The sequence below is a fragment of the Delphinapterus leucas genome, chromosome 18 (assembly GCF_059928025.1).
Source record: "Delphinapterus leucas isolate spDelLeu-1000000601 "Yukka" chromosome 18, BTC_Dleu_Yukka2, whole genome shotgun sequence".
Taxonomy (NCBI): Eukaryota; Metazoa; Chordata; class Mammalia; order Artiodactyla; family Monodontidae; genus Delphinapterus; species Delphinapterus leucas.
Window position 1 is genome coordinate 62,870,723 of NC_143146.1, and position 12,827 is coordinate 62,883,549.

Genomic DNA, 12,827 nt, shown 5'->3' on the forward strand with positions numbered 1-12,827 from the left:
TTTTTATACCGCCATTCTCCTGGGCTTGGACGTGGCCAATTCTTTCCTGACCCTTTTCCTGTTTTGACTGCCAGGATGACGGGCCTGGCCTCCGAGTAGATGGCATGATGGCTGCCGGCCCCATCACCCCACCCCAACTGGCCCAAGAGTCAGTGGCCGGAGCGCGGACCTGGGCGCTCCCCTGGTACACACGTACCTTTCCCGAACCTTCTTCCTCACCTCACTGGCATTGGCATCCCAGAGGATAGAAAGAAAAGTGAAATAAACAACAAGTTATTCCACTCATCAGAGTGCAATCACAGGTATTTGGGGTTTTCTTTACATTTTTATTCTATTAAAATATTTCGGCCATGACCATGAGGAACATTTGCCTAACTGGCAGGATGATTATGAAGATTAAATGAGATAATGTTCATAAAAGGCTTAGCGTGCCACTTAGCCAGTAAAAGTTGGCTCTCATTAAAAAGAAAAAGAAGTCTAACCAAAAACAAGAATATATTTTCTAGAACTTCATAATTTACAAACACTTTCATATGGCTTATTTTATTTAGATACTCACAACTTCAGATGGGTTTATTGTTGCCACCTTACAGATTAGGAAACTGAGGTGTAAAGATATTAAAGACTGGACCCAGGCGACTTAGTGTGTAGCAACGTGGCAGAGCCAGGAGGCAGCTGCAGGACCATGGCCATGACCCTGCTCATGGACTCACCACGAGGGGCTGCGGAACGCAACTCCCGCGAGCGGGGCCTCGCTACTGTCCTCCACTGTGGCCCAGGGGCAGCTCTCTGTGTCTGTCTGACAAAGAAGTCCAGCATCACCTGGCCCTTATTCCTGACTCCAGGCTCCCTGTTAACTCCTGAGTCTAGAAACCAGGCATCCGTCCCTGGTCCCCACAAGCCCCTCCCCCTCAGTGGAATCAGGATAAGCCACAGGCCTGATGGGTACACGAGGGGAGGCCTGTTTCCCCCAAGGTGACAGGCAGGATGCAGAGCCCCAGGGCTGGCGTGGGATAGGAGGCTGCCTCTGGCAGACAAGTGGCGGTTTACAGTTTCCCCACCAGGCCACGTGGTCCAGCCCCCTGGGGCCCACGATGAGAATCCAGGAGACTCCACTTTACTATGGATCCACCTGGGAAACCAAGGGCAAAGCTATTAATGCATTTCTTTTTTCTTATTTGTAGAATGGCTCAAATACCGCTCTTTTCTTATCTCATCGGGAAGAAGTTTTGAGTAAAAAGTAAGATCTGTATAGTATTTTGAATTCTTTGTTTTTTGGGCAGTGGGTGAGTTTACAAAGTATCTGTTAAAAGAGTCATTCTTCCTTCCATTCATTCATTTACTCATCCAACAAATATGTATTAAGCACCTTTCACATGCCAGACTCTGTTCTCAGAATTGGGGATACAGTTGTGAACAAGAAAGAATGTCTCCCATGCCCATGGAACACAGTGTCCAGAAAATCCAAACCACAAGTACCCAAGACATTATCTCGCTGTTATTCTCCTAAGTATTTTTGGTAGCATTTTTTTCAATGAAACGCTCCCAAATGAAAGCGGCACCACCCTGCTTCCAGGATGAGAAGCCAGGTGTACTGGGAAATGCAAACGAATCTAAATCCAGATTGGGGTAAACAATAGGTGGTAAGGGTAATCCACTGTCCAGTCTGAGGTACATGAAATGACTTTTTGTAAATGATGCCTCATCCTACATTTTAAGAGGCACGAATGAACACCTGTTTGCTGTGCTTAAAACTGATAAGTGGGACTTCCCTGGTGGCCCCAATGCAAGGGGCCCAGGTTCGATCCCTGGTCAGGGAACTAGATTCCCACATGCATGCTGCAACTAAGAGTTCGCATGCCACAACTAAGGAGCCCGCCTGCTGCAACTAAGAAGCCTGTGAGCCGCAACTAAGACCCGGTGCAACCAAATAAATAAATAAATATTTTTTTTAAAAAGAGATAAGCTTTTCCACCAAAACCATTCCTTTGCTTGTAAACACGTTTTTCTCAAAATCACTTAGAATTATCAACATGCTTATCCCATTACCAATAAGCATATGGCTATCTCCTCTAAAGGAAATAAACATCTGCTGTATCCCAAAGTCATAAACATGTTTTGGATGGTACAGAAAAAGCAAGTAATATATTGGTAAGTTGTGGCAACATGCAAAGAACTTATAGAGACAATGATGGAATGGTTTATGTACAACCAACATGGCAGATGCAACTGTAAACCAATGGACTGTGAGGGGAGCCCAGGGTACTCAGGCTCCCCAGTTGGCATCTCGTCCCAGCTGCCGGACCACATGAGCGCTGACAACTCCTGCATCTACCCAGTGTAGCATGAGCAGGGTACAGTCTGTGCTGTACCATAAGGGACTCCTGCCTTTGAGGAAGGTGGAGAACAAGCTCTCTGCCAGTGGAAACCACTGGATACACCAGCTGAGACTGGGTGACGGCCAAAGCAGTGAGGGAAAGCCACTCCCAGACAGGTAGGCATGCCTTCCACCCTGTCCCCTTGCTGGCCCCCGGGGACCCCTGAGTTCATTGAAGGAAATAAAGGCATGAACCCCATTTAGGGTAAGTGGTGCTTGTGCCTGATGGTTCCTACTCCTTGATGTCTTGCATCTGGGTCTTTGTTTTGCCTCAAGGTGTAATTCCTCAGAATAAACCACCATCACATCATTATATGCATTGCCAAGCCCAATAAAGAGGTTGTAGGGAGCCCACCATGTGTGAAATTCCCCATTTCTTCATGGACAATCAGGTATGGGTGCTACTGCAGTGAGGATGCTCCTGGGGGTGATGCAGTGGGCCTTTAAGGTGCAGCATTGCTCCTAAGGTGCGTGATTTTGTGATAGCCCTGACTTGTCCGCAGAGACCTCAACCCCTCAGATAAAAAGCCAGCAGGACTGACAAGCCTTCATCATCCAAAAGACCAGCCCACTAGGCTCCCTCGGGGGCCTCCCCGGGCTCTGCCTTGTGTCTGCAGCCGAGAACCCACACCCCCTTTCCCAGTTGGCTTGCTGGGTTCTCACTGAGAGCTGAATCTGTGCTTGTCACTGCTATTCCTACAGACATTAGGTTTCTGGCTTAGGCATCCATAAGCATTCCAGAACCGTGCCAGCATCTGAGGTTTCTTTGAGTGGCCCCCCTTCCCCAGCATTCACAGACTCCACCGCCAAGCAAATCACATCACTATTAACCACTATCACTAGTGTTTTGAAAAGAGAAATAATGTTTTTAAATCTCACTCCCACACACCCCGACCTCTCTCACCTCCTGATCTCCCGTAGGGGCGCGTTAACTGAATGTGTGTGCTGGGAACTCTGCCTCAGCTTTTAAAATAACCTCCTCACATCGTCACTTGGGGCCTCACCGTAACGTCTCAGCAGCAGGTCAGAAGGTGGAGGTACAGCCTCCCAGGACCCACACTCGGGGCTGCTCTGAGAGCTGGGCCCCCAGGGGCAGGACGTGAACCCCACAAACCCCCGTGCCAAGGGCCTCTTGCAATGTTAGATTCGCAAAATGCCTTGAAGCTCTTTTAATTGTTGCTCCCTCCGCCCCTTACCTCTTCTCCCTCCTCCTTCCACACCCCCTCATAAAGGTGATCGTTTGCTTTAATGTGCCATTTGAACACAGAATGAGAATTGACTGTGTTGATGTATCCCTGTGGCTTCCCCTAACAGGCTCCTCCCTGGAGTCCTCAGGGTCTCCCCAGGGACCACACGGCCCTCTCCTGCCCCCAACCCAACCCCTCCCTTGGGCAGAATTTGTCTAAAGCCACAACTTAAAACAATTACCGGATTCCCCAGCCTTGCCGTCCCGCTCCCATTCATAAACCCCTGCACAGCTCCTCAGTGGCTCATGCTTTTTCCCAGATTGTGGCTTCCATGTGACCAACGGCAGACGTTTCTGACATGGCGGGCTCAGGTCACAAGGACGGTGTGTCAGAAATGAAGAGGACACAGCAGTGCACCCGCACGGGATCACAGCCACGGCAGTAGTCGGCCCAGCCCAGAAAGAGCTCCCTTTCCCGGCCTCAGGCTTCAAGGCCTCCTAAGTGGGCTTGCGATCCATCAGAGTCTCTTCCCTGTGTATTCACTGTATTTACACAACTTGCCCACATGCCTGTCCGGCCATGTCGTCCAGCAGCCAGCAAGGTCCTGACTTGTTGGGTTCATAGGGGGCCGTGGGAGTTTTCAGAGCTGAGCCAAGCCAGAGGGTCCTTTTGAGGTAGTTCAGGGATGACAAATACATTTCTTTGCATAGTCTGTGCTGGACTGAATGTTTATCCCTCCACCAAATTCATATTTTGAAGCCCAAATCCCCACTGTGATAGTAATAAGAGGTAGGGCCTTTGGGAAGTAATAAGGTCACAAGGGTGGAGCCCTCATGAATGGGATTGGTACCCTTATAAGAAGAGACATTAGAAAGGTGATCTCTCTCTCTCTCTCTGTTTGCCATGTGAGGATACAAGGAGAAGGCGCCTGACTGTCTACAAACCAGGAAGCAGGCCCTCACCAGACAGCAGATCCACTGGTGCTTTGATCTTGGACTTCCCAGCCTCCAGAACTGTGAGGATAAATTTCTGTTGTTTAAGCCATGCAGTCTGTGGTATTCTGTCATAGCAGCTGGAGCTGACCAGGGCATGAACTAACTATGATAAATTAGAAGCAGCATCCTCAAATCCTACTCAGAGAAGCCTTGTAGGTCGAGGCCAAGCTCCCAGGAAAGCCTGTTGTAATAAATCAGTGATGCCCACAGCTCTGTGGTGAAGGAGGAGAAGCACATGTCCTGGGCTTGCAGCCCTTGGGTTGATTTTTCCCACTGACTACAGCTGCCAATTCCTAAACATGATGCTGGCTTAGTGGGGACCGGCCTCCCCTGTCTAGTTATCCCAGGCTGAAGGCTAGAGAGAAAAACATGGCATAGTCCCAACTCTTCTTGTTTTATTATTATTTTTTAAATCCAACTAATAAAAATGGCCAAAATGCTAACGAATCACACAGAAATATATGAGAAAATAACACTGAAAAGCAAGCTCTACAGAACCAGAATATCCAAACACAGTTTGGTGCCTTTTTCCTATTTTCAACCTTAATTACTCTCTGCTTAATTTCCCCTGTTCTTAGGATTATTTGGAGCCAGCTTTGAGGCAGAGCTGCTCTCTGCACTGGTTCTGGTACCACACTGGACTGCAGAGCAGCTGGGATGAGCACCAAAGCTCATCGGCGTGAACAAAACCCCAACATGCCCCGAGCACACAGCCCCAGCATTTGTAAGGTCCCCAAACAACTTCCACCTCTTTGCCCGATCATCTGCTCCCCTTTGTCCAGTTCACGTCACGTGGCCTGTCACCCCATACCTACATTTTAAGCTTCTCGTAACCACGAATCTCACCCTTCCCAATCAGAACAAAAATGTGAGGGGAAAAAAAATCACCATAATGGGAAAAGAGTTTGAAAGAGAATCAACACATGTGTACGTATAACTGAATCATTTTGCTGTGCACCTGAAACTAACACAACATTGTTAATCAACTATACCCCGATATAAAATTTTTAAAAAACACCATGAACCCCTCTGACATCTGCCCAACGCAGCCTCTAACTCAGTGACACCCACTGTCCAGTAGAACGACATAACCATGCGTTGATCACATGACCTAAATACTTCCTTCCCTGTGACTCTTGCAAGCACTTACCATGTTGCATTCTCTAAATTTTTCATAGAAGAAAAGAATTAAGAATTGAAAGACAAGCCACAGACTGGGAGGAAATATTTGAAAAACATATCTGGTAAAGGATTTGTACCCAAAATAAACAAAAAGCGCTTACAATTCAGCAGTAAGAAAACAGGCACGCTGACACACCAAATGCTAACAAAGACGAAGAGTGACAGGAACTCTCATTCATTGCTTGTGGGAATGCAAAATGGTACAGCCACTTTGGAACACAGTTTGGTGGCTGTTTCTTACAAAACTAAACATACTCTTACCATACTATCCAGCATTCACGCTCCTAAGTATTTACTCAGATGAGTTGCAAACTTACGTCCACACAAAAGCCTGCATGTGAGTGTTTACAGCAACTTTATCCATAATTGCCAAAAACTGGGATTGATCAAGATGTCCTTAAATAGGTGAATGGATAAATAAACGGTGGTACATCCATACAATGGAATATTACTCAGAGATAAAAAGAAATGAGCTATCAGGCTTCCCTGGTGGCGCAGTGGTTAGGAATCCACCTGCCAATGCAGGGGACACAGGTTCGAGCCCTGGTCCGGGAAGATCCCACGTGCCGCGGAGCAACTAAGCCCATGCGCCACAACTACTGAAGCCTGCGCGCCTAGAGCCAGCAACAAGAGAAGCCACCAAAATGAGAAGCCCCTGCTCGCCGCAATTAGAGAAAGCCCGCGCGCAGTAACGAAGACCCAATGCAGCCAAAAATAAATTTAATTAATTTTTTTAAAAAGAAATGAGCCATCAAGCCACAAAAAAGATATGGGGGAATCTTAAATGCATATTGCTAAGTAAAAGAAGCCCGTCTAAAAGGCTACATACTATAGATTCCAACTGTATGACATTCTGGAAAAAGCAAAACTAGGGAGACGATAAAAAGATCAGTGGTTGCCAGAGGTTGCAGGTGGGAGATCGGGAAGGATGAATAGGTGAAGCGCAGAGGATTTTAGGGCAGTGAAACTATTCTCTATGTTACTGCAATGGTGGACACAAAACATTATACATTTGCCAAAGCCATTAAACTGTACCACACAAAAAGTCAACCTTAATATAAATTATGGATTCTAATTAATAATGATAACATATCAGTTATAACAAATCATACCAGGGCAATATATTAATCACTGGGGAACCTGGTGGGGGATTGTCTGATGAAGGGCTTTACAGGCATTCTGTGCTTTCTGTTCAATTTTTCTGGAAACCTAAACCTGCCTTTTTTTTTTTTTCCTAAACCTGCCTTTAAAAATCTATTAATTTTTTTAAATGGCAATAAAGTATAAAACATGGGAATTTAATCAAGAATGCATACAAGATCTCTATTTTTAAAACTTTAACATTTTATTAAAGTGGTCTATTACAGAAGATGATTTTAATAGGGAACCCTCTTGCACTGTTTGTGGAAATGTAAATTGGTACAACCACTATGGAGAACAGTATGGAGGTTCCTTAAAAAACTAAAAAGAGAGCTACCGTATGATCCAGCAATCCCACTCCTGGGCATGTATCTGGAGAAAAACCATAATTCAAAAAGATACATGCACCCCAATGTTTGTTGCAGCACTATGTACAATAGCCAAGACATGGGAGCAACCTAAATGTCCATCAACAGAGGAAGGGATAAAGAAGCTGTGGTACATATATACAATGGAATACTACTCAGCCATAAAAAAGAATGAAATAATGCCATTTGCAGCAACATGGACGGACCTAGAGATTATCATACTAAGTGAAATAGGTCAGACAGAGAAAGACAGGTATCACATATGTGGAATCTAAAAAAATAATACCAATGAACTTATTTGCAAAACAGAAACAGACTCACAGACATAGAAAACAAACTTATGGTTATTGAAGGGGAAAGCAGGGGCAAGGGATAAATTAAGAGATTGGGATTAACAAATACACACTACTGTATATAAAATAGATAATCAACAAGGACCTACTGTATAGCACAGGGAAATCTATTCAATATTCTCTAATAACCTATATGAGAAAAAAATCTGAGAAAGAATGGATATATGTATATGTATAACTAAATCACTTTTCTATACATCTGAAACTAACACAACATTGTAAATCAACTAAACTCCAATATACAATAAAATTAATTTAAATGGAAAAAAGATGATTTTAATAAATGGAAAGACATTTTATAGTCTTGGATGGGGTGATTTAATATTATTAAGACATTAATTCGTTCCAGAATAATCTGTAGATTCAGTGCCATCATAATCAAATTTTAGCTGGATTTTTTGAAGTATTTAATAAACTTACTTTAATATTGAGTTGGAGTAATAAAAGTCTATAGGAAGCTGAATCAGCATTGAAAAGGAATGGTAAGGAAGAGGAACTTGCCCTATTACATAATAAGATACATTTCAAAGCCGTAGTAATGAAAACAGTTGGATAGAGATAAATGGACCAATGGAATAGACTAGAGAGCTCAGAGGTTTAATAGATGAGAGAAGGGGCCTACAAATCAATAGGAAAGGATGATTTGAATACATCAAAATTAAGGATTTCTTTCTAACAAAAGACATCATGAAGATAGTTAATAGATAATGGACAGAAAAGGAGAAGATATTTGTAATATCCAAAATTGACAAGGGATTTATACTAGATATGGACTGCAAAAATAAGAAGAAAGCCCAACTACAATATAGAAAAATGGTAAAGGATATGAATAGGTAATTACAGAAAAGGAAACACAAAAATAAGCATACGACGGCATGCTTAAAATCATTGGTGATCACCTAAATGCAAATTAACTCAATGAGATACAATTTTGCACCTATTACACTGGAAAAATAAGAGAGCTGGGAAGTACCAAGTAGTGGCAGGAATGTGGGATGCTGATGGAGTGTAGATGGGTTTGAAAGTGATTTGCCTTATAGTTTATGCCTATAAAAAATCAGGTTGTGAAAAATTAAAAACTATAGTTAAAAAGGTGCTGCACCTCATAGCTGCCTGTCTACAGGAGATTCACCATAGCATCCCTGGTGAATGTGGGCAGAGTGGACACACATTATGAGCCAGGAGAGTCTGGGCTCTCCACCAAATGTCTTGGAATCCCACAGCCATGAGGGATTTTAAGAGCCCCGTGTCTCCTGAAAGACACCACCAGAACTGTGGCAAAGAACATGAGCCTTGGCATCAAGGCGGCCCTACGTTCAAACCCAGCTTGGCCTCTAACTAACTGTGGGAACTTGGGCAAGTACCTTGGGCTCTCTGAACCTGTTTCATCCTCTCCAAAATGGCGATAATAATACATTCCGCATAGGACTCTTGTGAGGATTCATTGCAATTATGAATTGAAAGGATATAACAGACTACTTGGAACACAGTAAGCACCCAATAATGTTCACTAGTTTTGTTGTTATAATTATGATAAATATCTTCAGGAATGGAGGCTCCCTGAGCAGTGTAACCGATATCCCAGCAAGGCAGAAACAAGCATGATAACCGCTGCTTAAATGGTCAGAGAACAAAGAGACTTACCCAGGTTCACAGCTGAGCACACACACAAAAAATTGCTGCCCATCTTTCATTTCATTCACACTTTGAAATGTTTAACCTACACAGGAAATATTTTTTGTATGTTAACTTCCCTAGTATTTTTTTCTTGAGAATGTAAAAGCAATTTAGAATGATACATTCTTAGTGTCAGGTAGGAAGGAATGCTAGCAGAAGTCACACAGCTAGACTTTTTTGAATTTGGGAAACCTTTTCATAAGCATCTCCCCAACTCCACCACTGGCAAAGAGTGAATCAGCTTCTGCTCAAATAATTGCAACCACGGGGAACTCACAGCATTGGGAGACAGCCCTTGCAAGTTACCATGGTCCTCCTCATGGTTGGTTCTTTTTCTTAAAACCGTCAGTATCAACATCAAAAGTCTGCACTCACGGAAAAGACTGCAGGTCCCCTGAGAGCTGAGCCCAGGTTGCTGGTTCACTGCTACATCCACCAGACCTGGCACAGTGCCTTGGAACCTAGTAGGCAGGTAAGAGCTATTGGATGGATGGATGGATGGATGGATGGGATGCCAGCTCTGGATGCTGTAGAATAAGTTATACATATTTATTCCCCCATCATACTACAACTTAGAGTTCAAAGCATGCAAGAATGCACTATATCTACATTAAAGGTTTGGGGAAATTTCATGTGAAACAGTTCTAGAGGTGTAAATATCCTAAGACATATAAACGATTCCGGGCTTGAGTGTCAACAGTTTACTTTAAAGTGAATTTTACCCACTGATGACAAGGGTGTGAGTAGTCCTCAGATAAAAAACAGCCTCATTCTTTTTCAAATATTAACTCTAACAGGTGCCTGAGAGAAAATTACTAAATCTCCCAAATCTTCTTCTTTTCTTTAATCATTAACAACATATAACCTACCGTGTATTTTGTACTTAACACAATGCCTAAGACCTTAATTGAAATGTATGAGATTCTGAATAGGTCACAAGGACAGACTTTGGATAGAATCTGCTTATTCTTTCCCAAAATGTGCATTTGTGTATTGACAACATGGTCTCTTTCTCAAACTGAGTCATCAGATTTATTAACTGTTGTATCTGAAAAGAACAAGATTGTTAATAGTACTTATAATATTTATTATATTACATATAAATAAGTGCATTCACTTTTATTAATAATAAATAAGGCAAGTCACCCTGTTCCAAACTGATTGTGCTATATCTTGCATTGGTTTTTTTTCTTTCTTTCTTTTTTGCAGAATGCCATTTGCTAAAAGTTTCAAGTCATGCCCAATGACTGATTTATTGTTTTCTTCACAGGAGGAGGGGAGAAGCATTAGGTACCTGGTACCCAGCAAAAGCCCTAATGGCAGAGTTATCAGTGAAATTCCTCAAAGTGACAAAGGGCTAGATGAGGGGTTCCTTGCTGGTACAACCAGGTCACAAGCCTAAGAAGGCTTGACGGGTATGGCTGGCTCCCTCCCCAGGGCCTGCTCTGTTTCCGATCTGGGCTTGGCTGGCCGGGCTGTGCTCCTTCCCCTGGCTCTCTGCAGGACCTCAGGCTCCAGGAATTTGGACCGAGTGGTAGAGACATCGCCGACAGAGACGGCAATTACCAGCTTCCTCCCTATGCTGTCTTGTGATTCAAAGCAGATTCTGCTCCACTTTTTTAAAAGGGGAGCACGTTAACGCTGGAGACCCACGAGAACAGAAACAAGCAAGGAAACTCTGACAGTCCCATACAAGAGTCCGTGAGTAAACAGCTCATCTGCGGTGAACCGCGGCTGGGATGTGGTCATGGGGAGCCCAGGGGCATGAAGGTCTGGTTGCTCTGTCCCTTCAGGAGGTGATAGGAGCTTCAGGAGTCCTGGGAACTGGTCATTTCACAATGACCTCCAAACACACACACAGAAAGACCCCCATGTCCATGCACGTCCCTCCCCTTGAGATGCCAAGTCATCCAGGGACTGCCTTTGTGCTTGCCTACAGGATGGAAGAGTTGAGAAAAAGAGGATACTCTTCCATGTGGGGCCTTTATCTGAAATAAACACCTTTGAGTCCAGTGGCTTTACATGCAAATTTCTCATCCTCAAGTGACTTTGGACTGGGCCTCCCTCACACCAATCCTGTCTGACACCAAAGTCAGACAACTTAGCAGAAATTGCTGCAGGCTGTCTGTGTAGCACAGTCACTGAAAACACTTTCTGCTTTACCTTCTTTCCTTTGCATTAATTTCCAACTAATGCACTCTCTTCCTCGAAGGGGTATATTTCTGTAGTAGGAGTTATATTTGTATCATTCTACTCTCTGTGAAAGTGTTCTTTTTTATGAGAATAATTCACATCACAAGAATTCTGATATCCTAGGTACAATTAGCTCATGGCTCGATATTTTAAGGTGCATTTATATTCCCAATATTTCATGTACCACCCATAGGAGACCAGGACTGGAGTCATGGGCCTCTTTCTATCCTCATGTTTTCTTAAATGAGCCACTGAGCTCTCTAAACCTCATCATCTCTATATTTACAATATAATAACAGCTACCTTGTAAGATTGTTGCAATGATTAACTGAGAAAATATACTAAATCCTTTTTAACATAGTATATTTTTGTTGTTACTATTATTATTAATGATAGACACGGCCCACCTATAAGCTAGCTAAGTACCAAGAAAACGGAGTAGGATGTACTTCTTACATTTATTTTCCAACATAATGGTTTGCTTCTGGTCTGACCAGAGCTTTACCCAAGGTCACACATGTAGTAAGTGACAGAGCAGGCCTAAAATCCAGGCCTTCCGACTCACAGTTTGGTTTCTCAGTATTTCTAATGCGGACACAACAGGATACACTGAAGCATCCGGTGCGAGCGGACAGGGGCGGGTAACAAGCCAGCTAAGTGATCAGCACCCTCAGCCTGTCCCAGCACCCGATGCCTGCTTCTCTGCAGGATGGACCGGCTCTTGCCTCACTTGCATCTCTTCCCTCCACTGCAGGAACCATGAGGTCTGTCCTGCTTGCTCTCTTCCTCCTTCATGCCTGTCCCCCTGGAGGAGCCAGCGACCTCCCTGAGGACCTGACGTTGCTGAGGACGGAGCTCGCGCTTCGCCTCTACCGGATCGTGGCCACGGACGGCAACCGAACCAACCTGGTCCTCTCCCCCGCCGGTGCTTTCATCCCTCTGGAGCTCCTGCAGTTCGGAGCCCAGGGGAACACCCGGAGGCAGCTGGTCCAGGCCCTGGGGTACACCGTCCACGGTAAGCGGGCCGCTGCTCCCCGTACTCTGCTGCCCACGCCCACTGCCCTGCTCACACTTACCCTCCTCCCGTTCAGGCTGCCCCCAGGGGGCAGGCAAGGTTGCCCACGGGCAAGTGCACAGCAGAAGGCACTCAAACTCTGCATCGTTACTCCAGATGATGTTTAAGGTTCCCTCTACTCTAGGTTTGGTGGCAATTTCTCAGTTGCATTTCACAAGCCCTTTCATAGTGCTTACTAGGTGTCAGGATGTGCTTGAAGCACTTTACAAATATAATTTAATTCATTGTCCCAACAACCCTATTGAGGTAGGTAATTATCTCATCAAACCTATTTTAGAGA

At 44.4% G+C, this 12,827-nt stretch overlaps 1 protein-coding gene across 1 annotated transcript in view; it reads left to right on the forward strand.

Moving 5' to 3' along the window:
* The first annotated feature begins 12,152 nt into the window (after window positions 1-12,152).
* Window positions 12,153-12,827, forward strand: part of SERPINE3 (serpin family E member 3) — a 29,009-nt gene continuing 28,334 nt past the window's right edge. The window contains 1 exon segment of the mRNA XM_022574771.3: window positions 12,153-12,487. Within this exon segment, the coding sequence (XP_022430479.2) occupies window positions 12,163-12,487 (325 nt within the window). The 5' untranslated portion in view covers window positions 12,153-12,162.